We start from the raw sequence: 27,778 nt of genomic DNA on the forward strand, positions 1-27,778 counted from the left end.
ATGGCTAAACATTGGAAGAACATTGAAATAAACTAATGTTATACATATTTGATTGAAATATACTTTGATTTTGAAAAACCATGAACTATTTTCTATAACTGTAGTGTTTAATATATAACTACTAACTAGTGTATTGTTTTTTGCACATACTAAGTGTGCTTCCCATCATTAAACTGGGCATTTTCTGAGGATTTAAAAGTCTTCAAAAAATCTGCAGCCTTCTGCAACTCTTCCTTCTGCCTTGAATTGTCCCATTTGTGCTCTTTTGCCAATATTTCGATCACGCGAGGCAATGCCCTTCTCGCTGCATCAGTTTCAAGGAAAGCAAGACGAGTCCTCCTTGCAATGAAATCGATAGCAGATTCACAATATTCATTACGAGCACAGTAGGCTACCTCCGCCTCTAGATACGGGTAACCATGGACAAGCCGCTTGCCCAAATTTTCATCCTGAAATACAAAATACAGTCAATTTTATCTCGTCATTTATGAAACAATAAAGCTCGATAAACATTATTATTATTATCATACCACAAAGATCCCCAAAAGAGGAAGTTGCAATATCAACAAATCAACATTACCACTCCCCAAAAAAATTTAAAATGAAATGAAATTAACATTATGAAATATAAAGCAATTCAAGCAAACCTGAGCAATGGCAGCCACACGCTGAGCCAACGTTCCATATGCACGAGACAAATGCCTTGCAGCAGCAGAGTCCATTACTCCAGGAACAACTTTACCACCGTGTGTACTTTTCATGCGCTTATACTCTTGAGCAAGAACTGTAAAAGAAGAAGGATCCCACCCTTCACCACCAACAATGCAGAGCTTGTTGGTCATACATCCATAGGCAGGGGTCAGCTTTCCAGACTTTATAGCTGCATTAACAGCATCTTCTGCCATGCTACGATAGGTAGTCCACTTGCCACCGGTGATAGTGACCAAACCAGGGTAATCTTCACAGACAATATGATCCCTTGAGATACTCTCAGTATTTTTTGCTGTTGGATCCACTGCTAACGGGCGAATGCCACTCCAAGCAGAAAGAACATCAGCACGGCGAACCTTAACGTTAAGGTAATCAGATATTGCATCCAATATAAAATGTATTTCATCTTCATGTGGTTTCGGGAGATATGTAATGCTAGTACTAGAATCTGTAGTTCCAGCGATGGTTCGCCCCATCCATGGAAGCATGAAAACAACACGACCGTCTTTGGTTTTAGGCACAATTAAGCCCATTCCCTTAGGAGAATAGTAATCGGGGAGTGTAATATGTACACCACTGCTAGGAGCAATCATTTCTTGTGCATTTTTGTCAGCCATTTTCCTTAAACCGTCACAAAATGGCCCAGTTGCATTCACAATCACTTTTGCATATGTATCAAATTCCTGGCCGGTTAAATTGTTTCGAATTCGTGCACCAATTATCCGTTGTCCAGCATCATCCTTCAATAAGGATACCACTTCTGCATGGTTCAGCACAGCCGCACCGGCTAAAGCAGCAGTGCAGGCAAGTCCAACATTAAGTCGCGAATCATTCATCTGCCCGTCATAATAAACAACCGTGCCACTTAGACTTCTACCATTTCCTTCCTTTGCTAAAGTTGGAAAGAGCTCAAGAGATTCTTTTCTGGAATAATATCTTGACAAGTGCAGCAATTGTCTTCCCGCGACCAAATCATACATTTTCAAGCCCGCCCAATAGTACACTACTTCAAACCAGCTAAAACACGGCGTCATACACGGCAATGCATGGCATAGGTGTGGTGCATTATCAATAACCCTTTTACGCTCATCAAGTGCGTGAAGTACTAACTTGTATTGTCCATAGTCGTGATTAAAGACGGCTTTCTCCAAGTAACGAACACCTAACAGTTCAAAAAAACAATGATATTAGAAAGTCAAAACTGGTGCATTTGTTTTAGCTTTAAAAAAGTAATTTTTTCTTTGTATTTTCAAGAATGATATTTATGATAACTTAATTAAAAATGGTAATAATAATAATAATAATAATATAATAATAATAATAATACAATAAAGTTAATTACTAACAAACTTACTAAATTACCCTAAAAATTTCTAATCAAATTTCTAATTTTTTTATTAAAAATATACACATGACTATTATTTGTGACAGATACATAGAAAATTGGATTATTTATCATTGATAATTATAATCAAATTTATTCATTTAATAAGTTTTTTAAAAAATAGCACAATAGTTACACTTATATTTTAAAAATATTATATAACAAATTTTAAAATATTTTATTCTAAATAAATTTTCTACCATAATATAATGACGAACTTAAACATTGAATAAAAGTCAATGACCCGTGCAAATGCACGGGTCTTTAAACTAGTACTATAATAATAATAAAAAAAAGATACATTAAATAGTTAAAAATCATCACATGTTGATCTATTAAGCCGAAATTATATTATATATAGGGTCCGTTTGAAATAACTTATTTTTTAGTTTATGCAAGAACAACTTACGCAAATAAAGAAGTTTTTATGTATATAAGTTTGTCAAGATGATTTATGAAAAAATAGTTTATAAAAAGAGTCTGGATCCATTGACACCAGGTGTCAAAAATATCAACTGTTTAAATCAATTGATCATACGGTTGAAAAATATATCATTTAAAATATTTTTAAAAAATAAAACAGTTTACAAAAATATCACGTGACTTATGTGTTGCTTCTTTTCTTTCTCTCTAGATTTTGGGTCCGTTTGGTAAAAATAAGCTATAAGCTAGCTGATAGCTGATATCAGCTAGCTGATAGCTGAAAAGCTAGCTTATAGCTGATAGCTGAAAAGCTAGCTTATTGAAATTAAAGTGTTTGGTAAAATTAGCTTTTAAAGTGGTTATTAAATATAAAATTACATAATTGATAGTGGGTAGTTTATTTTTTAGAGTGGGTAGTTATTAAATTAAAGGGTAAAAATGGAATAAAGTGTAAAAAGCTATAAGCTATAAGCTCAAATGCTACTTGAAATAGCATCTGAAAAAAAGCTATAAGCTAGTACAAAAAGCTTGTTACCAAACACCTCTAATTTTTTGAAACAAGCTTATAAGCTCATACAATAAACTATAAGCTAGCTTATTTGTGTTACCAAACAGAGCCTTTACCGCCGCCGTCAACAACTGAATCAGCCTATGGAGAAAATAACAATGATTGAGCAAAATAGAATTTGCCCATGTTCTTTTCTTATAGTTTTTTAATCGTACAAAATTGTTTTATATTCAAATAATGAATTAGTTTTTCTTAAAATCTCAAGAAATTAATCCCAAGAACAAAAAAAATTCTGAAAAATTGGAGACGGAAATCACTCATATACAAGAATGAGGAGTAAGCTTCAACGGCGGATGGACGAAGAAGGATGCACCCTTTGCGGTGGTTACGCGATGAAGACAAGAACTCTCAATTAAAATGATGTATATATAACGGTTGAATGGTGACGCGGTTTGTTTCTGGTTACAAACCGTGGTTCGGTGACGTTTGGTTGCAAGTTGAAAATTGGGGGAGAATGTCACGTGATGGTGTTAAGTGAATAAATCTAAGTCATACAATGAATTGATTTGAACGGTTGAGATTTGGTGTCAAATTAAAGTTTGACATCAACGGAACCTGACTCTTATAAAAATATAGTTTTCCTAAATGAAAATTTATAAATTAACATAAAAACTTCTTTATTTACATAAAATTGTTTTGTCAAACAGGACAATAATTAGATATTTTAATGTTAATCATCATCAAATAAAAAACAATGAAAACTCATGATCACTATATTTTTTTTTCTAACAGCAAACAAACTAGTACTGTATCCAAAATCAAAATTTACTAACCACAAAAGGATCTCAGGCTTAAATAAACACCGAAGAACACCTACCGAAAATCAATGCTATACAAAGAAGACATTCAATTGGGAATTTCTACCATTCATCGCTATATATTATAAGATAAGAGCTATGCTAAATTTTACGAACAAATGCATATTATAAAAGCCTTAATGACACGAAATAAAATAAAATAAATAAAAAATAACCGCATGATCATTCATTCATTATTTCGTTGCAAGTAATGTACCTCCATGAAGAAGCTTTGTGGATCGCGACGAAGTACCGGAAGCGAAATCCTCTCGTTCAACAAGTCCAACCTTGAGTCCACGAGTCACAGCATCAAGTGCGGCGCCAGTACCAGTGGCACCGCCGCCAATAACAAGAACATCGAGAGGATTGGCCTTGTTAGTGGCCATCAATGCTGACTGAAGCGTCTCCCTTGACGGAACTACAGCGTTCGGAGCATGTAGCTTTTTCCGAAGAGTCTCGAGATGAGAACCTCCTCCATAGTCGCTAGTGGAGATTGGAGCATTGTGAAGAATCATAGTGCCGCCATACGTCGTGGCGATAACCGCACCAACGACGACGCTCAATTTTCTCATTCTAGTCATGGATGTGTGATGAGAAAGAAAAAACGAAAATTGCTTTTATGTGTTGATAACTTTGATATTGTAATAGATTGTCAAAAAAACTTTGATATCGTAAGATATTGTAATTCTTTGTTTTAATAGCAAGAATGTATATACATACAAAGAAATACTGTGTATAAGGGCTTATAAAAAAAAGAACTCCGTATAATTTTATTTTTTTAAGGAATCTTTGTTTTAATAGCAAGAATATCATAAATACAATGAAATACACTGTATAAGGGTTTATAAAAAAAATTCCGTATAATTTCTTTTTTAAGGAATCTATTGATATGGAATAGCATATGCCATAAATTCGTAGGTGAGTCTTCACCTAGACATTAATGATTAGACACAACCAATTAAATTATTACAATTCATTAACATATTAAATAATTAAAAATAATTAATTGAATATTAATAAAACAAAATCTAAACCAAATCTAGAAAAATAGGAAGAAAAAAAAAGTCATGTGTTATATTTTTTTTTTCTTCCATATTGTTATTAATTTATGTTCCCTCCCAATTTTTTCAATGTGTTGCAAACGCTGATATTTCTTTTAAGAAAATCAATAGAGGATAGTTTTTTGATAGAAAGTGGTTTGATTTGATAAAAAAAAATAGAGGATAGTTTTGATAAGTTAGCTTATAACGGATGAACTTATTTATATTTGATTCAATTTGTAGTGTTTAATAAAATTAACGATTGATCCTATCAAAAATAAAATAAAATTAACGATTGAATTAGTTTATAGATATGAAATGACATAAAAATAAAATATAATTAATTTGTATTTAATTTTTTTTTAAATAAAAATTTGGGAGGAAAAATGATATGCTATAAGCAAAAAATTTGCACGTAAAAACAATACATGAAGATTTCTTTTTTTAACAAAACTATACGTGAGAATTTATTTCCTTATTTTTTAGATTTTGTAAAGATTTGTTTTATTAATATTCTATTACTTATTTTTAATTATTAATGACTTGTAATAATTTAATTGGTTGTGTCTAATTATTAATGCTTAAGTGTTGACTCACCTAAGAATTTCTCGCATTATGCATGTTGCTGTCTTTGTTTATCTGCAATTTATTACTATTTATTTGTTGCCAATTTCGGTGTTTTTTGGTCTGACTATTTAGATTTTTCTTTTACGAAAAATGATATTCATTCAATTAAATCGGCAGAGTGAAATCATTACATATTCAAATCCGCTAAAAACTAAAAAGGATGAATCTGCAAACAAACTCATAACATACAAGTTAATAGCATAAAACGACTCAATGTCCACAAATATGATAAAACCTATAATGGATATAATAAACTTCAAGTGTCCGAAATAGTCATGCATTCGGATTTGCAATATTGACGACTCTAAAATCATTGAATCTGCTCTTGAATTTGGATCGAAACAAATCTACAATTTAAACAAAACAAACACTCACAAACACCGTACAAAACACCGTACAAAGACGACAGGATAACAAACAACTCCGCACTAAGGCGGGACAAACGAAGAAATCACAAAGAAAAAACTCAAACGAAACCTAAATTTATGTGTAAATCACTTATTGAATTGAAAAAAAAAATAAAAAAAAATCAAGAGCGGTGATTTTGGATCGAAATTGATCTTAAATTATCCCTCTCTAATGAATGAACTAAGAAAAAAAAAAATTAGGGTTGTAGTGCCTCTCGCGGCTGAGAGGAGAAAGGTATGGCTGTTTACTTACAATTTTTTATTTTGTACTATATATTGTGTTAATTTACAAAAGACTTTTCTAAGTTTGTATCAACATTATTTTGCTATAATAGTATAGTACTCCCAGCCTGTCAATTATGCTATTCATCCTATATGATGAATGCAAATGCTGCACATTATGGTCAAAAGTATTTTGGAGCAAAATTTTTTTTTTTACCAATGAGCAAATTATTTTATTTATTTTTTATTTATATCTCATAGCTCAATAATTTTGTGATTACACAGGACAAACATATTTACCGGTAAATTCAAAAAGAAACACATGACACAATGAAATAGGGTTGTACATGTATTGACAAATTCAGTCGATCAGGTCAAACCCATCCAATCTAACTCAAAAAAGTGGGTTGGGTTGGGCAAGTGGGTGAATATGAATTTCAAAAATGAAAAATCCATTAAAAAGATCGGGTTTCGGGCAAAACCGGACACAACCCAATAGTGCTATGTTTTTTGAAATTTTTTTATGAAAATACTAAAGATTTTTTTATTTGATTATTAAATATTTTTATATTGAAAATGAGTATACTATTTTTTACGAAAATAAAAAAGATTGAATAGTTTTTATAAACAAATATGATAATTCAGCGCATTATTTTTTTTTAAAAAAAAGGATTGAATAATTTTCATAAATAAATATAGTGATTCATCGAACTAAATTTTCACTTATATTTAACAATATTTTATTCTAAATAAAATTTCTACATTAAAAGAATGGTAAACTTAAATATCGAACTAAATTCACGGGTCTTTAAACTAGTTTGATATTAAAAAAAGCAAAAAAATCATTTGGATAACACGCTATACAATCTGTAAATTAGTAGATTTACACAAAAAAAATGGGTGATTATTTTTTATAGTGAAAAACAGTTGCCCTATTTTACAAGAAAATACATTGATTGAGTTATTTTTTATGAAAAAATATGATGATTCAACATTTAGATATTTAATACTCCGTATAAAAAAAATAAAAAAATAATTTGGGTAACCCACAACTCAACCCAATCCAACCCGGAAATTAGTGGATTTACCCAACCCGGCTCAATGTTATAACGGGTAGTTATTTTACTAAACCCAACCCGGAGTACCATATGTAATTTGGGTTTTGGTTTTGACCAAATCCAACCCAATCCGGTTCACGTATCCACCTACAATGAATTTTTTTTTTTTAGTCTGTTTTCAACTCAGATAGTATAACCATAAGTTAGACTTATCAAATTACGAGGAATTAAACCAAGTTATTGAGCTAAAGTGGTTTATGAGCTTCATCAAAAAGGACGGATTTCGGGAGAATTTGAGTTCAATTCCTGGATGGAACAATTTTCTGACCAGACTTTACTTACCTCACGGTCGAACTACTAGAATCCATTTCCCCTAGAAACGGATGGTATAAACCAAAAAAAAAATTACGAGGAATTAATTTTTAAACTTTGTGAATAGTCAAACATAAAAAGGAAAAAAAGCACCGAAATTGATAACAAATAAATAGTAATAAATTGCAAATAAACAAAGACAGCAACATGCATGCATAATGCTATTCAAGGAGTACAGTACAATCCTTATATTTCGTAAAAGTATCAATACATTCCTCAATTTGTACCTAAAATAATCAATACATTCCTTTGACCAAAAAAAGAAAATCGATACATTCCTTTTTATGTAGTATATATATACTCCTTAGTCCTTTTATTTCATTTCATTGTACACAACAGATAAAAGCAATTTTTCTTTTTTCTTTTTCGTTGCACTGCCATGACTAGGATGAGAAAATTAAGCATTGTGGTTGGTGCGGTTATCGCCACCACGTGCGGCGGTGCTATGATTCTTTACAATCCTTCGATCTCCACCAGCAACTACGGATGTGGTTCTCATCTTGAGGCTCTTCGGAAAAAGCTACACTCTCCGGACGCTGTAGTTCCATCGAGGGAGACACTTCAGTCGGCGTTGATGGCCGCTAACAAGGCCAATCCTCTCGATGTTCTTGTTATTGGCGGCGGTGCCACTGGTACTGGCGCCGCACTTGATGCTGTGACCCGTGGACTCAAGGTTGGACTCGTTGAACAGGAGGATTTTGCTTCTGGTACTTCTTCGCGATCCACGAAGCTTCTTCACGGAGGTACATTACTTGCAATGAAATAGTGAATGAATCATCATGCAATTATTTTTACTTGAAAACAGTACAAAAATGGATTGCACCATAGAATCTCCCTTAATTTATTTGTATTATCACTAATGCTTTTTATTTATAATAAATATATAGCGAGGCGACGGATACATGTACAACACATTTTTGGTTCAATCCCCACCAAAAATAATAGTTTTACTTTAATATACTATGGACCCAAAAATTTGGACCACATTCTTGGTCACACACACAAGAAAAATAAATGTAAAAAAAATAATAATAAAATAATATATAATTTTTTAAATGATTAAATTATTTATTGTGTTTAAGTGTTTGATCAAATTTAATTTCTTGGTCTCATGACCACATAGAATAACTCACTTTATTAATATTATTTTTAAGCTCCATGAGACATGAGTTATGACTATGTTACTATCCACCCACCACAAAAAAATTTTCTTCCAACTTTTCACTGTTTTAACTTCTCAATTTTCATTTGTCAAAAAAGAAAAAAAAAAAAGTTAAAATGCACTTTTGATCCCTATCCTTCACAAACTTGCAAACCCCTTAACTTTAAAAATAACAGTTTCGACCACCTAACTTTAACTCCTTTTGCCAAACCTTATCGGAGGGGTTGAAATCACTTGATACCAGACCTGATCCCCCGAATCAGATTAAACCGGTGGTAAAAGAAAAAACAATATATATAATCGAAAATATAATTGCGTCGATGAATGTGAGTTATTTTGTTTCATAGCATTTGTCACCTCATAAATCTTTGCCAGCTTAAATTCATAGCAAAATAACCTTGAGAAAATACCAACAACAATGTAGCCTTAATTTCATAGCATTTGTCACAGGAAATAAGCCACTTTTCCCGTCTCGGCATTCTCAACAAAATCATTGATCAAACCAAAAGTCCAAAATCATAAGTTCTGAACGTGAAGACGAACACAGTGTTGGAGTCCTTCACATCATAAACCCTTGCCAGCTATTGCTTTAGCTTAGCCTTGGAAACATTTATCCTTACTGGATGAAGAATATTAATGACTAAATTGTATCCTACATCGTGACATATTCTGTTTGTCTAGTCAGCACACAATTGACGGTAGAGACCAATATTTAAAACGGTAGAAACATTGAGGACTAAAAATATAATAAAATTAAAGTAGGGACTATTTTTAAAATGTCGCATATATGTAGGGACAAAAAAGATATTTAATCATTAATTAATTAATTAACACACTTAGAGGGATTAAAATACAAATACGCTAACATTACCGGGACTAAATGCACATTTTGCTATATATTTTAATACTAGAGTCCTTGTTTTTGCTTTCTAATATCAATGTTTTTGTGAACGGTTAGGTGTCCGTTACTTGGAGAAAGCCGTGTTTAATCTCGACTATGGACAATACAAGTTAGTACTTCATGCACTTGATGAGCGTAAACGGGTTATTGATAACGCACCACACCTATGCCATGCATTGCCATGTATGACACCGTGTTTTAGCTGGTTTGAAGCAGTGTACTATTGGGCGGGCTTGAAAATGTACGATTTGGTCGCTGGAAGACAATTGTTGCACTTGTCAAGATATTATTCTAGAAAAGAAGCTGTTGAGCTCTTTCCAACTTTAGCAATGGAGGGAAATGGTAGAAGTCTAAGTGGCACAGTTGTTTATTATGATGGGCAGATGAATGATTCGCGACTTAATGTTGGACTCGCCTGCACTGCTGCTTTAGCCGGTGCGGCTGTGCTCAACCATGCAGAAGTGGTATCCTTATTGAAGGATGATGCTGGACAACGGATAATTGGTGCACGAATTCGAAACAATTTAACCGGCCAGGAATTTGATACATATGCAAAAGTGATTGTGAATGCAACTGGGCCATTTTGTGACGGTTTAAGGAAAATGGCTGACAAAAATGCACAAGAAATGATTGCTCCTAGCAGTGGTGTACATATTATACTCCCTGATTATTATTCTCCTAAGAAAATGGGCTTAATTGTGCCTAAAACCAAGGACGGTCGTGTTGTTTTCATGCTTCCATGGATGGGGCGAACCATTGCTGGAACAACAGATTCTAGTACTAGTATTACATATCTTCCGGAACCACGTGAAGATGAAATACAATTTATATTGGATACAATATCTGATTACCTTAATGTTAAGGTTCGCCGCGCTGATGTTCTTTCTGCTTGGAGTGGCATTCGCCCATTAGCAGTTGATCCAACTGCAAAAAGCACCGAGAGTATCTCAAGGGATCATATTGTCTGTGAAGATTACCCTGGTTTGGTCACTATCACCGGTGGCAAGTGGACTACCTATCGTAGCATGGCAGAAGATGCTGTTAATGCAGCTATAAAGTCTGGAAAGCTGACCCCTGCCTATGGATGTATAACCAACAAGCTCTGCATTGTTGGCGGTGAAGGATGGGATCCTTCTTCTTTTACAGTTCTTGCTCAACAGTATAAGCGCATGAAAAGTACACACGGCGGTAAAGTTGTTCCTGGGATAATGGACTCTGCTGCTGCAAGGCATTTGTCTCATGCATATGGAACGTTGGCTGAGCGTGTGGCTGCCATTGCTCAGGTTTGTTTGAATTGCTTTATATTTCATAATGTTAATTTCATTTTTCGTTTTAATTTTTGTTTTTTGGAGTGGTAATGTTGATTTGTTGATATTGCAACATCCTCTTTTGGGGAATCTTTGTGGTATGATTATAATAAAAATGTTTATCGAGCTTTATTGTTTTATAAATGACGAGATAAAAGTGACTCTATTTTGTATTTCAGAATGAAAATTTGGGCAAGCGACTTGCCCATGGTTACCCGTATCTAGAGGCAGAGGTAGCCTACTGTGCTCGTAATGAATATTGTGAATCTGCTATCGATTTCATTGCAAGGAGAACTCGTCTTGCTTTCCTTGAAACTGATGCAGCGAGAAGGGCATTGCCTCGTGTGATCGAAATATTGGCAAAAGAGCACAAATGGGACAATTCAAGGCAGAAGGAAGAGTTGCAGAAGGCTGCAGATTTTTTGAAGACTTTTAAATCCTCAGAAAATGCCCACTCTCATGATGGGAAGCACACTTAGTAAGTGCAAAAAACCATACACAGTTATATATTGAATACTGCAGTTATAGCAAATATAGTATTATACTAACTTTGCTTTAACTTTTCTCAGGTTGATGACTTGAACGAGAAGAAAGTTTTCAGATGACAAACATTTTGGTATTCATTACCGCGGATCAATTGGCGACTAAGCTCGCCTTAGAGGGTGGCTACACGCATATTTAAAATCAACTTTTACACAAATTTATCTCACAATTGCATGCAAAAATAACGTTGGCAAGTTGAATAGATTTTTTTGCACAGTTACCTGCCAAAACTAATTTTCTTGAGATTGATGTGACTCTCTACCTCCAACAAAGTTATCCATGAGATAAGGACTTGAGGATGAGTGTTATGTTTTGGTTTAACTCTGATCTTTGTATTTTGTTTACCTTTATTCAAATATATTATGTTTATAAGTTTTTGAATCATGAGCAAAAGAGTGAGTATTAACTTAGTTCTTGAAATTCTAGTAGTCAGGCAATTTCGTTTCTAAAATTAATCAAGTTCCAAAATGATTATATAAAAATCCTCGATCATATTAATTATTTTTTGGATCTTCAATTCTTGAAATTGTTTCAGAGAGATAATGTGATTAAGAATTTTCGATTTCATAATTTTTATGGGATTTCATTATTTCAAGGGTCGACTTGTCTAACATCTACAAATTGGAGTTTAAAGTAATGATTTACTCTATTTTATTTAATTCCTAAACATTTCTACATATAACCAAAAAAGAGTCTAATTGACTACCTAAGTCTAGTTTAGGTGGTTGGTGTGTACCGCCTACTTATGAAGCACAGACACTCTTTAGATTACCCGTGTCCTACATCAGACACACCGACACGACACCGACACTTATTATTCCATTTAATTATGCAATTTTCTCAATTTATTATCAGTATCGATATGTCAGTGTCTATGTTGTGTGCGGTGTCATGCTTCATAGCTGCCTACTGTATGTAAATGTTGTAAACGAAGCGTACCTTCAATTTCAACCAAACCATTAAAAGAAATGGTTAAATTTTAATAAAGTTACTTTCAATTTCAACCCAAACCATTAAAATAGTTACTTCAACTAAAAATATATATTTTTTTAATGGCAAATATATTAATAACCAGGTCTTTGCACAAGATGAACAAAAGACCAGTAAAAAGAAATTACATAAAGTGGCGCCGTATATATGCGGACGCCGAAAATACACCAAAAACAAAAATCCACCTAATCAAGATCTTTCTCCTAATCCCAGAAACAAAACCCCACCAAATCGCCCCTCAGAATCCAAGCCACCAGATAAGACACCAACTCAGCCCAAAAAATTGTCACTAGATCCTGATTCCCGATCTCGAACCAAAAGTGATCGGCTCATCAGAATCTAGATAACAACTCCGTGAGGCAAAGGCTGATGGACACTGGTAGAAACAACACCTAGTCAAATAAAAGGAAATGATCTATAGCTTCGACTCCGGTTTGTAAAGATGTTCCTAACCAAAATAAATTATTTATGTTGTTAGTTGTTGCTACTTCAATAGCAAAACCCCCCGCCATTTTATTTTCACAAAATAAATTCAGCATTAAATATTGTACCAAGAAAATAATAATTCAGCATTAAATATACTAAGTATGTGTTTGGTAAGTCAAATAAGTTATTCATTTTGTCCGAAAATACAAGGAAAAATTAGTCAAACAAAATTGATGTATTTACTCTAAATTTTTAACCACATACAATAACTTAATTTTTATCAATTTTTTCTTATATTTTGGGACAGAGGGAATACATTATAGTTTATTGGACTAACTTGAGATAAGTTTGTTCGATAAAAAATGAGACGTGTTTGGTAACAAGTTTCTTTAATTAGGTTATTGCATTTTTTGAGATCCTATTTCAAATTCGGTTTGCACTTTGTAGATATACATGATGGCTTATGATATAGTATAACTTTCATGGCATTAATTATTTATCTGTTCAAATTAAGTGTTTGTAGTTCACCACTTTCAATTCAACTATGTATCCATCATTTCTTATATGGAAAATCAAATTAAGTCTTCACAATAGTGTACTCTCCATTGCTATTAAATATTAACCTTTGATACTTTTTAAGTAGGGTATCGTGATGACATTGATGGCAATATTTATTTTCTTAGGTAATCTTCCTCTGCATGCAAAACATGCATCTCATTGAAATGAAGAGAAAACGTACTATTTGTATGCAAAACGAAAGAGATTGATCATGAAGCCTCATGGGGATATGGATGTAGTACAATAAAATGGACACCTTCTTTCAAATAATAAAAAAATTAAATAATAGGGTTTGATAATAAATGAATAAAAATGATGAAGAGGACCGGAGGAGTATAAGAAAAGGTGCATATATAATTTACGAGGAAAAAAAATATTGTGTAGAGTCTTGAAGTTTAGATTATTTTTAGAATAAATTATTATTAATTTTGAGAAATCAAAAAACACAATCAACTTTAGATGTCTAGAATCAATTTTATCTATTTCAGAATTGAAACCAAAATACTCATTTATAAGAAGAAGAAAAAAAAAATTCAAACCAGGCTATATGGTCACATTTATTGAGTGGATCAGATTGAATGAGAGTTTGGCTTTGAAATAAGCAAGATTGATTGGGACATTCTGCTGTGAAGTTTAATGAATTCTTCATTGCTAATTAATAGTATATCGAATTCACGTAGAAATGCATCATGGATGATGGAGCAAGGGGAATGCTTAAATGATTTATTGTACGGCTTTGTTCTAACATGGTGTACAAGTCTTCGATATTTTTATTACGAATATGAATTTTACAAAATTTATCGTTGGATAGAAAATTTATATCGTTTAGATCATCCATAAATTTTTTTTGAAAATTATTTGATATGTTATTGAAACTCATCAAGATTAACGGTATTGAATAAAAATCCATAAACCGCTAATTTTGACGGGTCTCAATAATATATCAAATGATTTTCAAATTTTTTTAAAAAAAATTATGAATGATCTATACGATATAAACTTTCTATCCAACGATGAATTTTATAAAATTCGTATTCGTTATAGTATTTTCAAGACTTGTGCATCGTGCACAACTACAACTTGAGACAGTTGTGCATTTGCCTTATTGTACACTTACTCAATTTCTCCTCTTTACATGAGGCAGAAGATTAATTGTTTGAAATCCTCTTTATGTTGTCATCCTCCAATGTGTTGGTTAAAGTGCAGCATTGAAGACTCTACACAATATTTTTTTTCCTCGTAAAGTGCAGCATTGAAGTCACAAGTTTTGTAGTCATCCTCCCGTCAATTTTTGACAGTTGTCTACCATTATCGTTGTTGTGTTCATAATTCACAATTCACATTCTCCTAGATCTTTATCTCTATCTACACGCCACATCTTTTTGAAAAGAGTAGACCACTATTTACAAATTTAAAATAAAAAATTGATGATACTACTCAAGTCCGACAAAGAATTGAACCAACTCAAAATAATTTGAGACTCAATTCGATAATTAATTTGTTGAACTTGGTTCATAAATCAAATGAATTAAACTTAAATTAAACATGAAGTTAAATAAATAAATGAAGATTAATTGTTTGAAATCCTCTTTATGTTGTCATCCTCCAATGTGTTGGTTAAAGTGCAGCATTGAAGACTCTACACAATATTTTTTTTCCTCGTAAAGTGCAGCATTGAAGTCACAAGTTTTGTAGTCATCCTCCCGTCAATTTTTGACAGTTGTCTACCATTATCGTTGTTGTGTTCATAATTCACAATTCACATTCTCCTAGATCTTTATCTCTATCTACACGCCACATCTTTTTGAAAAGAGTAGACCACTATTTACAAATTTAAAATAAAAAATTGATGATACTACTCAAGTCCGACAAAGAATTGAACCAACTCAAAATAATTTGAGACTCAATTCGATAATTAATTTGTTGAACTTGGTTCATAAATCAAATGAATTAAACTTAAATTAAACATGAAGTTAAATAAATAAATGAAGATTAATTGTTTGAAATCCTCTTTATGTTGTCATCCTCCAATGTGTTGGTTAAAGTGCAGCATTGAAGACTCTACACAATATTTTTTTTCCTCGTAAAGTGCAGCATTGAAGTCACAAGTTTTGTAGTCATCCTCCCGTCAATTTTTGACAGTTGTCTACCATTATCGTTGTTGTGTTCATAATTCACAATTCACATTCTCCTAGATCTTTATCTCTATCTACACGCCACATCTTTTTGAAAAGAGTAGACCACTATTTACAAATTTAAAATAAAAAATTGATGATACTACTCAAGTCCGACAAAGAATTGAACCAAACTCAAAATAATTTGAGACTCAATTCGATAATTAATTTGTTGAACTTGGTTCATAAATCAAATGAATTAAACTTAAATTAAACATGAAGTTAAATAAATAAATGAAGATTAATTGTTTGAAATCCTCTTTATGTTGTCATCCTCCAATGTGTTGGTTAAAGTGCAGCATTGAAGACTCTACACAATATTTTTTTTCCTCGTAAAGTGCAGCATTGAAGTCACAAGTTTTGTAGTCATCCTCCCGTCAATTTTTGACAGTTGTCTACCATTATCGTTGTTGTGTTCATAATTCACAATTCACATTCTCCTAGATCTTTATCTCTATCTACACGCCACATCTTTTTGAAAAGAGTAGACCACTATTTACAAATTTAAAATAAAAAATTGATGATACTACTCAAGTCCGACAAAGAATTGAACCAACTCAAAATAATTTGAGACTCAATTCGATAATTAATTTGTTGAACTTGGTTCATAAATCAAATGAATTAAACTTAAATTAAACATGAAGTTAAATAAATAAATGAAGATTAATTGTTTGAAATCCTCTTTATGTTGTCATCCTCCAATGTGTTGGTTAAAGTGCAGCATTGAAGACTCTACACAATATTTTTTTTCCTCGTAAAGTGCAGCATTGAAGTCACAAGTTTTGTAGTCATCCTCCCGTCAATTTTTGACAGTTGTCTACCATTATCGTTGTTGTGTTCATAATTCACAATTCACATTCTCCTAGATCTTTATCTCTATCTACACGCCACATCTTTTTGAAAAGAGTAGACCACTATTTACAAATTTAAAATAAAAAATTGATGATACTACTCAAGTCCGACAAAGAATTGAACCAACTCAAAATAATTTGAGACTCAATTCGATAATTAATTTGTTGAACTTGGTTCATAAATCAAATGAATTAAACTTAAATTAAACATGAAGTTAAATAAATAAATGAAGATTAATTGTTTGAAATCCTCTTTATGTTGTCATCCTCCAATGTGTTGGTTAAAGTGCAGCATTGAAGACTCTACACAATATTTTTTTTCCTCGTAAAGTGCAGCATTGAAGTCACAAGTTTTGTAGTCATCCTCCCGTCAATTTTTGACAGTTGTCTACCATTATCGTTGTTGTGTTCATAATTCACAATTCACATTCTCCTAGATCTTTATCTCTATCTACACGCCACATCTTTTTGAAAAGAGTAGACCACTATTTACAAATTTAAAATAAAAAATTGATGATACTACTCAAGTCCGACAAAGAATTGAACCAACTCAAAATAATTTGAGACTCAATTCGATAATTAATTTGTTGAACTTGGTTCATAAATCAAATGAATTAAACTTAAATTAAACATGAAGTTAAATAAATAAATGAAGATTAATTGTTTGAAATCCTCTTTATGTTGTCATCCTCCAATGTGTTGGTTAAAGTGCAGCATTGAAGACTCTACACAATATTTTTTTTCCTCGTAAAGTGCAGCATTGAAGTCACAAGTTTTGTAGTCATCCTCCCGTCAATTTTTGACAGTTGTCTACCATTATCGTTGTTGTGTTCATAATTCACAATTCACATTCTCCTAGATCTTTATCTCTATCTACACGCCACATCTTTTTGAAAAGAGTAGACCACTATTTACAAATTTAAAATAAAAAATTGATGATACTACTCAAGTCCGACAAAGAATTGAACCAACTCAAAATAATTTGAGACTCAATTCGATAATTAATTTGTTGAACTTGGTTCATAAATCAAATGAATTAAACTTAAATTAAACATGAAGTTAAATAAATAAATGAAGATTAATTGTTTGAAATCCTCTTTATGTTGTCATCCTCCAATGTGTTGGTTAAAGTGCAGCATTGAAGACTCTACACAATATTTTTTTTCCTCGTAAAGTGCAGCATTGAAGTCACAAGTTTTGTAGTCATCCTCCCGTCAATTTTTGACAATTGTCTACCATTATCGTTGTTGTGTTCATAATTCACAATTCACATTCTCCTAGATCTTTATCTCTATCTACACGCCACATCTTTTTGAAAAGAGTAGACCACTATTTACAAATTTAAAATAAAAAATTGATGATACTACTCAAGTCCGACAAAGAATTGAACCAACTCAAAATAATTTGAGACTCAATTCGATAATTAATTTGTTGAACTTGGTTCATAAATCAAATGAATTAAACTTAAATTAAACATGAAGTTAAATAAATAAATGAGTCGAACTTGAACTATGTATAATTCAACTCGTTTGCTTTATGAACCAGCTCGATATATATTAATTGATATGCTTTTAACCTTTTACTTTTTTACGGTATAATAGAATATGTGAACTATTTGAATAGAGTCAGGATCCGTTGACACCAACTAGTTTGACACCAAATGTTACACCTCTCAATAACGTTTTAACCGATATAAATTTTATAAAATCCACCGTTGGATTGAAAGTTTACATCATATAGATCATTTGTGTAAAATTTCAGACAAATCCAAAATCATTTGATATGCTATTGAGACACATAAAGATTAACGGCATTTAAAAAAATACAAAAACCGTTAATTTTGATGTATCTCAATAACATATCAAATGATTTTGGATTTATTTGAAATTTTACACAAATGATCTATATGATGTAAACTTTCAATCCAACGGTGAATTTTATAAAATTTATATCGGTTAAAACGTTATTGAGAGGTGTAACATTTGGTGTCAAACTAGTTGGTGTCAACGGATCCTGACTCATTTGAATATGTGGTTACATAAAAAAATAAAAAGAATATGTGAACTATTTGTACCCAAAAAAGTAAACAATATGTGAACTGTCGTACTTCTTCCGGTCCTAAATAAAAGAGATGATTTATTTTTCAGATTTATTGAGAATATAATGTATTTGGTCTATATTATAGATTAAATACATAAATTTTCAATGTATCTAAAAAATAAATTTTATCTATATTTAAGATTGGAGGGAGTATTATCTTCTTTTTTGAGGGGTGAACTATTGTATTATCATGAATTATTATCTTGTATTTTTATGAACTTTCCTTTTTCCGGTCAAAAGAAAAGACAGAATAATATTATGGTAAAAAAAAAAAGTGAGAGATACTTATTTGCATACTTTAAAATTAATTAATAAAAATAGAACATAAAAAATAGCGGTAATTAGAGCTATATATAGAACATAAACAAAGTAGAAACGTGTACAGCATACTGATTTTGCTTCTCCTTCCTTCTTCCTTCTCATCATCTTCTTTAATCCTTTATTTTTTTCATATCCTTAATCTTCTGATTTTGCTATGTTTAAGACTTTTGTTTGATAAAAAAAAATAACATTTTCAAAATTATATCCATTTATTCACCACCCTCCTCATCATCCATCCTCCTTCACCCCTCAAGATCTCTTCACTCAGTTCAAACAAAACTAATACTTTTTCTATATATTTCCTTCTAACTCATATAGTATTTCTCTATTTTTATAGATCTTGTGATTTTTTTTGTTGTTGTTAAAATCATGTAATTTGTGCTTGTGCTTGTGCTTGGAGACTTATTTAACTAGAGGTATGTAAAATATATGTATACCCCTACATTTTCACTTCTCAATCTGATTACACTATTCATTTAATTTAATTATTCTGTGTTTTTCTAATTATTATTGTGTCTTGATCTACAATATGATGCAGCTTTGTTGAAGATATGATGCTTTTGTTGAAAGACTACTTTTATTTCATCGTCAAATAGGATATTGTTGTGAATTCATATTTCAACAGATATGTTTTTCTTTTGCTCGATCATCAATAATATTTCTTCCATTTCAACGACTGTGATTTCTTTGATTAATGAGGTAAGATCACAAAGTTTTTATCTTAATAAAAGTGCATGAAATTACTATTGATGTCACCATTATTTGGTTTAGTTATATTTAGTCCTAACTACAATCTTTTACAAATTTACCCTAAACTTAAAAGGAGATTTTCCATCCTCTAGTTTTAGAAAGTGTTACAAATTAATTGATCTTATTGATTAATGTCAATCCCTACAAATGTAATTTATTTGGGATCATATATATTATATTTTCATTATATTTTCTTTCATATATAAATGAAACTTTGAAAAAAAATAAGTGATTAGATTTAACAATGTATCATATTAATGTGGTGGTAATTCTGTCTTTGAGCCATAAGGATCTGTTTGTGCAATGTTCTGATTATTTCAATCAATCTATCAAGTGCTCAGCTTTTATTGTTAGTTCTATGGTTGAAGTTTTGTTGTTATAATTAATGATTTACTCTTTTCATTGTGAAGTTTTGACGAAACTTTTGTTGGGTTTGTAATTATGATCACACCCTATCTTTGTTTTCATTGTAAGTTTTGTTCTCTTGTTGTAAATTTTAATGGATTGTGTTTGATTTGGAAGGTGGGTGAAGGCTATTGGTCTCACCAGACCACTCTTGTTTGGAGCAAATCCACCGGTGCTCCTCTTCACCATGCTATTGTTTGGATGGATGTTCGTACCGCCTCTATTTGCAGGTCCTTTTTTTTTCCTTTCTTTTCCTAAATTGATGATTGATTTGGGTTAAGAAAATAATTTCATTATATTTTCTTTAATATATAAACGAAACTTTGCATGTTGAGTACAATTCATTTGGTTAGGAGACAATAAAACACCGACACTGACATAATAATTTGAAAAAAATATAAGTGATTGAATTTAACTATGTGTCAGATTAATGTAGTAGTAATTCTGCTGTCTTTGAGCCATAAGGATCATGTGATTTCATTTCGAACGAACTCATCATTTTAATGTGGTAGTAATTCTATCTTTGAGCCATAAGGATCTGTTTGTGCAACGTTCTGTTTATTTATTATTTCTATCATTCTATCAAGTGCTCAACTTTTGTTTCTTATAGTTTCATGGTTGAATTTATTGCACTTTTTCATTCCTTTTTGCCATCGTTAGAAATGTCATTGATCTTGTTGTTATTATTATTATTATTATTGTTTTGAAACAGGAAACTTGAAAATGAGTTATCTGGCTGGCGGTAGAACTCACTTTGTCGAGAGTTATATCAAAGCATGACCTTCTATCTACTGAAGGAATTGTTGCTATTGTTGGAGCTGTGGTGTGGTGGCTTTAGAGACAGTCTTGGTCTCATTTCAAATGCCGCTGAGATAGAGACCTCTGACATTAGAGATTGAATCCAACGCCGACGTTTATGGAATTACGAGTTCTACTACTAAGGGTCACAATATTGCTCGTGTTGTGCTTAGAGCATTTATTTTCAAGTGAAAGATGTTGTAGAATTAATGCACAAAATTTATGTCAAAACTTTTAGCAATGTACATGAAGTAGTTTCGTAGGGGCTTAACCCAAAAATCATATTGTTACTTGTATGAGTAAATATATACTATTATGTTTAAGTCATTAGATTTGATCGAGTGGTGAGATATTTAGGTAGTATGCATATGTTTTAGGTTTGATATTTAGCTACTCCAAATAAATTTATTTATCAAAAGTTACGAGAAACAAAAATATTTAAAATTTTAAGTCATTTTTTTTTAATCAATTTTTCTTTTTAAAAGATTACACTTGTTTAATAGATTTATTGCGTTATTTTGACACGTCTGGTATCTTGAACAACTACAAATTAAAAATAACTGTCAACTATAAAATTTGTAAAGTCAAAACTAAAAAAAAATAATAATGAAAATTAACGATGAATTTCTTATGAATGACTTAATTATTTATATTTTTTGAGCAACAAACAAACCCACAACAACGCAAGACATGTATATTTTTTTAGTAGCAAATTTTTTTATTAATAAACTTATCATAACATAAAACGAAATAGAAAATGCGGATTACGCAAACGGACACAGAACATGCTCGTTTGACCGCTAGTAATAGATAATATTTACATATTGGACGACCGTAGTTTACGGCGGCACGTAGTTACTACGTGTGATCCATTTCACTTCAACTAACGGTCTACTATATCTTGATCACCATCTAACTCTTCACCAAATGGGTTTATTATAACAGCAAAAAATAATATTAATAGAGAAAAAAAAGTATCTATAAAATTTCAAATTTTACTGTCCCTAACTATATAGATATTCACCAATTTGGTAAAAAATGGAAAATAAACAAAATTAAAAAGAAATAAACAAAACAATGAATGGGAAATGATGTAATTGCTAGTTCCTCACTTTTGTTATTCAAACATCACACTCACATGACACTTTTGGTCTTGTCATAATGAATCCCACCACCCTTTCAATTTTTGGCATCTTCCACGTATAACAAGAACCATAATCTAATGTTTGATTTGATTATACATACGAACAGAGAAAAAATTAGAGGAATATATTTAAAGACACAAATTTTATACACCAATGAATCTGAATCAAGTTTCAAACAAATATCAATCCACATCATTGGTTTTTGAGAGATACTCTTTCCGGTCTTTTTGTAAGGGAATTGGTTGTTCATAAAAGATTGTATGATTCAATCGGTAGAAGTTGAGTGTGATGATAATAAGATGATTTCTTGGTCTTTATGGGAAAAAGGTCTCTGCAAAAATGTTAGCAATTCAACGCTCAAATCTGAAATTGAATGAGGTAAAAGAGAGTGTAAATTGAAGACACAAATATTTTATACATAGAAATTAATGTGTGAATGCTTATATATAGAAGAATATTAGAGTTTACAATATAATGGATTCTTCCATGTGTAGAGGATCTGTCATATATAGAAGAATATTAGAGTTTACAATATAATGGATTCCTCCATGTGTAGAGGATCTGTCACATATAACACATGAATTGTCCTTTATCTTGGAAGCACGCTGATATTGGGGGCGTTTGGCCCTTATCTGTGCTCATGTGATGATACCATGGTCAATTGTGCACGCGCTTATTTTTATCTCATTGAGATGGACCTTGATGTATATGGCTTTGGCCGATGATGACATCGAGTCTTTTGAGTATTTTTAATTATTATTTTATGGTATTTTAGTAAGTTTTAGGTGTAGTTACATGAAAAAAAATAAGGAGTTAGCTCAATTCAAGACATCACAAAAAATATAAAGAGATATCACAAAGCAAGACAAATTTATGGAAAAATCACATCACAATCCATCAACAATATTGTGGCGTAATTTTTTGCTGCCAAGAATTAAAGATTTTATGCAAGAATCATAGCGCGATTGATCTTATAATTGTTAGATAATAAAATAATAGGTTATGTTATTGGGTCTTTTAGTTTAGAGTCCATTAAGTTTTATATATATTCTCTAGTAACTCTTTTGTAATGTGAAGCTATTGGTATTCTATTGAAACCCTAGCCGTCTTTCTCTTTTCCTACTATTTGTGTATCTTTGATTATAACATGGTATCTAGAGCTTGCTTCGATCCGCCTTGAACCACTAGTCGCTTCCGTTGTGGATTCCCAAAAGTTTGGGAATGTGTTATTAGTTTTCGAGCATATTATTGTTGTTGTATGTTGGATTTGCAAGATTTTGATGTGGTGCGTGATGAAGCTATTGATCCGATTTGATCCATTGTTGGCTACGTTTCATACTTATGGTATTGGTTTGAATGATTTGCCTTTAGTTTCATATTCAAGAAAAAGGAAATTGAGAAGTGGCGTAATATATGAAAAAAGGAGAGGAATTGTTTATTGGTACTAGCAGGTTGACGTTTGATTATTGGTACTTTTTGGACGTGTTTCGTCTTATGCGGTTCAGGTTCATTCCGATAGAAACTCAATTATTTTGATTTCTCTCTTTATTTGTTTAGTTGTCTCTCTTTTGATTGCATTGCACTTCTCTTTGTTGATTCTTCTGATTGATTGCACTTCTCTCTGACTTCTTCTGATTGCATTGCACTTCTCCGTGGCTTCTTCTTTTGATTGCATTGCACTTCTGATTGTATTGCACTTCTCCCCTATTGCACTTCTTCTGATTGTATTGCACTTCTCCCCTGCTGCATTTTTTCTGATTGCATTGCACTTCTCCCTATTGCACTTCTGATTGTATTGCACTTCTCCCTATTGCATTTCTTCTGATTGTATTGCACTTCTCCCAATTGCACTTCTTCTGATTGTATTGCACCTCTCCCCCTATTGCACTTCTTTTCTGATTGCATTGCATTTCTCCCTATTGCACTTCTTTTGATTGATTGCACTGTTTGATTGCATCTCTCTATATTGGCCGATTCTTCTGTTTGGTCCGGTTTTGTTTGATTTGGTACGATTTGGATTGGTTGACTTTGGACCGACTAGATTGGATGTTGGATTAATTTGATTTGTTTCTCCCTTCTTTGATGGTTTCTGTATTGACTGCGAATGACTGCTCTTAGTTGATCATGATCTTAATTGGGTTGATTTATTGTCAAGGCTAATTTGTAACAAGCTTAAAGCTTAGTAAGCTTTAGCTTGAGGGGTTATGTTAGAAATTTATTTTATTTGGTAGTTTGTTTTATTTTCGCATTTTGTTTGACAAACTCATAATGCTTCTTGTTGATGCATAATGAGTTTGAGAGTAGGTGTTAGATAATAAAATAATAGGTTATGTTATTGGGCCTTTTAGTTTAGAGTCCATTAAGTTTTATATATATTCTCTAGTAACTCTTTTGTAATGTGAAGCTATTGGTATTCTATTGAAACGCTAGCCGTCTTTCTCTTTTCCTACTATTTGTGTATCTTTGATTATAACAATAATCAGATATTACGAGATGAAAGAGTTGCAAATAATATTTTATTTTATATTATATATAATATTTACATATATTATTTAGCGCATATTATAGTGAAAAGTTACGGGCTTATGTGAAACAAAAGGAAGACATTCGATTTATGCATGCTGGCCTATGTGGATTTATAGAGGAAGGAATTAGGTTCATTAGTTTCAATATAAAAGAAAACATCAACACACATCACAGGGAGTTTTTCACGCATCAGGGAACGAAATTGGAGAGAATTGAAAAGAACGGCAGTAGCAACAAGCAGGAGTATCATGTTATCTGGTTTTATTTTATTATTATTGTTACAGCTATGACTAGCTAATTTCATATAATTAGGAATTATAGAGTAACTAAGTGTTTTAGTTTATTCAATAAAAAATTATAATTATTCAGTTAATTTTGTGTTTATTGATTTTTGTTAATTGATCATTTTCGAATTGATTTTAAGTTCTAATTAAATAACTATTGATCCTAGAGTTTATACTAAAATTAGATTAATTATTTGTATATGGTAATTGCTATAGGAATATAGAATTAATTAACATGATTATTAATATAACGTTCATTAATGTTTTTGATAGTATTAGTTTCTCCTAAAGAATTATGGTGTGCTTTATTAGATAAACGGGATTGATGAGCCAAAAAATTACACTCGATCTATTTTGTTATATTGTCGTAATTATAAGAGTATCATTATCAAAGGCTAGAACCTAGAGTACCAGATAGGGAGAAAGAGATGATTCGAAATAGTTCTTAATTGCCTTTCTCTATTAAAAAGTTCTAGTTTTAATTCTTTTTGCTAATTTAATTATTTATTTATTTATTATAAGAAGCTAATTTAATTATTTATGTTTTTTTATAAGCAAAATTTTATTATAAGGGAGTACAAGGGGTACTCAAACCCTTACAACAAAGAGCACTAAACTAAGTGCTTAGAATACAAGACATAGGATTTAAACACCAAAAAGGAAAAAGGAGCACAAGTCTTACGCCCATACCGACTAGTGAACCACAACTAATAATGAAGTTTGATTGTCTGAAACATCCGGTATATTGCCCTTAAAAATTACTTTATTGCGAAGATTCCAAATATTCCAAGTGGTTGTCAACCATATCAAGTACCGGACACGACATTTGTCTTTCATTTTGAACAAATCACCAAATAAAAGAAAATGATATCTACCTTCGACTCCGGTTTGTAAAAATATCCCTAACCAAAATAAATTATTTATGTTGTTAGTTGTTACTACTTCAATAGGAAAATCGGGTGGGATGAGTAGCTCAACTAGTTAAGCTAGTTGAGCTAAAGGTTAAGGACCAGGAGGTCCAGGGTTCAAATCTTGATAAAGGAGAAAAAACTAACAAAACATTGTAATACTAACAATTAACATTGTTTATAAAAAAAAACTTCAATAGGAAAAACCCCATTTTTATTTTCACAAAATAAATTCAGCATTAAATATATTAAGTGTGTGTTTGGTAAGTCAAATAAGCTACTCATTTTGTCCCAAAAATATAAGAAAAAATTAGTCAAATAAAATGGATGTATTTACTCTAAATTTTTAACCAAATACATTAACTTTTTTTTATCAATTTTCTTTATATTTTGGGACAGAGGGAATACATTATAGTTTATTGGACTAACTTAAGATAAGTTTGTCCGATAAAAATGAGACGTGTTTGGTAACAAGTTTCTCTAATTAGTTTATTGCGTTTTTTGAGATCATATTTCAAATTTTGTTTGAGCGTAATTTTTTTTATATTTTAACCTTTATTATTTCTTTATTTTCTTAAAAAAGCTAATAACTACCAACTAACCATATATTCCCTCCGACTTGAATTATAAGAAAATTTCTGCATTTTAGATTTTTTGAATAATTAATATATCTAATATAAAATTAAGATTATATATATTAGTTATCCAATGAAATCTGAAATGTGAAAATTGGCTTATAATTAAGGTCGAAGAGAGTATTTTTATGTTATTTTGTATTTACAACAGATAAATAAGTGATCAGTTGATTCAGACTTTAATCTACATAGCACACACGTAAACGCACTAGCATCCCAATGTTGCCGCTGCCAAAGATTTTGATGAGTAGCAACCCATCCTAAATAAATTGCAAAAAAGACCGCACTTGGTACCGTTGGCCTAGCTTATTTTGAACTTTTTTACTCCTTAATAAAAAAATTGGGCCAAACAGTTTTTTCAAAAGTACTTAATAAAAAAAAAAGCAACTTATTTTATATGTGTTAAATATACTAATAAAGTACTTTCAATTAAGTTAATCCATGTAACTTTTTCTAACAGAAATTAGCTTTTCGGTGGTTACCTCATTCGATTCCCGCATGAGACAATTCAATCGGTATTTTAAATATTTATTTTATTTTCTAATTCTAACATGCATATGATTTATCCGGCTTGCGTAATTGTTTTGTTGTTGTTTTAACTACTTATATATATTAAAACAAACACTACTCATCAGTCATCATCATTAGTCAAAAAAATCAGTCATCATCATATCATTTTTCCTATTTGTGTAATTATTTTAATTTTTTCATTTATAATTATAGTTAATAATCATTTTAAAGCAAACAACTTTAAATAATTACTCTTTTAAAATATTTTCATTTATTTAACATAATTATTTGTAAAATTAATTTAACACTTATTAAGAAAGAAAATATCATATTTCTTGGTATTCATTTTTTAGAATTTAATTAAATGATTCATTTATAGTAATTATTGTGAAAAAATAGCATTTCAAAAACAAAATAAAAAATAAAATCACCAAACAACTTTAGCTTTATTTTAAAGTTCTTCTTTTTAACTTTAAGTTTAAAGTAACTTTTATTGCAAAAAAAAGTTAGGCCAAACGGTACCTTTGTAGATGTGATGATGGCTTGTGATATAGTATAACTTTCATGGCATTAATTATTTATTTGTTGAAATTAAGTGTTTGTAGTTCACCACTTTCAATTCAATTATGTATCCATCATTTCTTATATGGAAAATCAAATTAAGTCTTCACAATAGTGTACTCTCCATTGTTATTAAATATTTGACCATAACCTTTGATACTTTTTAAGTAGGGTATCGTGATGCTTGTCAAAACATTGATGGCAATATTTATTTTGTTAGGGAATCTTCCTCTTCATGCAAAACATGCATCTCGATGAATGAAGAGAAAACACACTATTTGTGTGCAAAACGAAAGAGATTGATCATGAAGTCC

General features: G+C 31.2%; 2 protein-coding genes and 1 long non-coding RNA gene across 3 annotated transcripts; 2 read left to right on the plus strand and 1 right to left on the minus strand.

Annotated features, from left to right (window-relative positions):
- Window positions 1–9: 9 nt before the first annotated feature.
- LOC123921517 (glycerol-3-phosphate dehydrogenase SDP6, mitochondrial-like) lies at window positions 10–4,464 on the minus strand. The gene is made up of 3 exons (XM_045974099.1): window positions 4,101–4,464; window positions 648–1,873; window positions 10–449 (listed from the first exon to the last, which is right to left on the minus strand). The coding sequence occupies exons 1-3, from the start codon at window positions 4,462–4,464 to the stop codon at window positions 150–152; spliced, it is 1,890 nt and encodes a 629-aa protein (XP_045830055.1). The 3' UTR covers window positions 10–149.
- Window positions 4,465–7,988: 3,524 nt separating this feature from the next.
- Window positions 7,989–11,458, plus strand: LOC123921518 (glycerol-3-phosphate dehydrogenase SDP6, mitochondrial-like). Its single transcript, XM_045974101.1, has 3 exons — window positions 7,989–8,352; window positions 9,730–10,955; window positions 11,159–11,458. The coding sequence occupies exons 1-3, from the start codon at window positions 7,989–7,991 to the stop codon at window positions 11,456–11,458; spliced, it is 1,890 nt and encodes a 629-aa protein (XP_045830057.1).
- A 7,552-nt stretch (window positions 11,459–19,010) lies between these two features.
- On the plus strand, window positions 19,011–21,364 carry LOC123921523. Its single transcript, XR_006814114.1, has 4 exons — window positions 19,011–19,358; window positions 19,481–19,641; window positions 20,215–20,327; window positions 20,810–21,364. It is a non-coding gene; the product is annotated as an uncharacterized LOC123921523 (long non-coding RNA).
- The last annotated feature ends 6,414 nt before the right edge of the window (window positions 21,365–27,778 follow it).

The sequence above is a fragment of the Trifolium pratense genome, linkage group LG4 (assembly GCF_020283565.1).
Source record: "Trifolium pratense cultivar HEN17-A07 linkage group LG4, ARS_RC_1.1, whole genome shotgun sequence".
Lineage (NCBI taxonomy): Eukaryota > Viridiplantae > Streptophyta > Magnoliopsida > Fabales > Fabaceae > Trifolium > Trifolium pratense.

What these genes read in the sequence shown, in the direction of transcription:
- LOC123921517 (XM_045974099.1), bottom strand. Translation starts at nt 4,464, where the DNA reads ATGACTAGAATGAGAAAATTGAGCGTCGTCGTTGGTGCGGTTATCGCC. An exon ending in CACAAAGCTTCTTCATGGAG is followed by an intron (nt 1,874 to 4,100) that starts GTACATTACTTG and finishes TTGAACTGTTAG; the next exon opens with GTGTTCGTTACTTGGAGAAA. An exon ending in GTGTGGCTGCCATTGCTCAG is followed by an intron (nt 450 to 647) that starts GTTTGCTTGAAT and finishes TTTGTATTTCAG; the next exon opens with GATGAAAATTTGGGCAAGCG.
- LOC123921518 (XM_045974101.1), top strand. Translation starts at nt 7,989, where the DNA reads ATGACTAGGATGAGAAAATTAAGCATTGTGGTTGGTGCGGTTATCGCC. An exon ending in CACGAAGCTTCTTCACGGAG is followed by an intron (nt 8,353 to 9,729) that starts GTACATTACTTG and finishes GTGAACGGTTAG; the next exon opens with GTGTCCGTTACTTGGAGAAA. An exon ending in GTGTGGCTGCCATTGCTCAG is followed by an intron (nt 10,956 to 11,158) that starts GTTTGTTTGAAT and finishes TTTGTATTTCAG; the next exon opens with AATGAAAATTTGGGCAAGCG.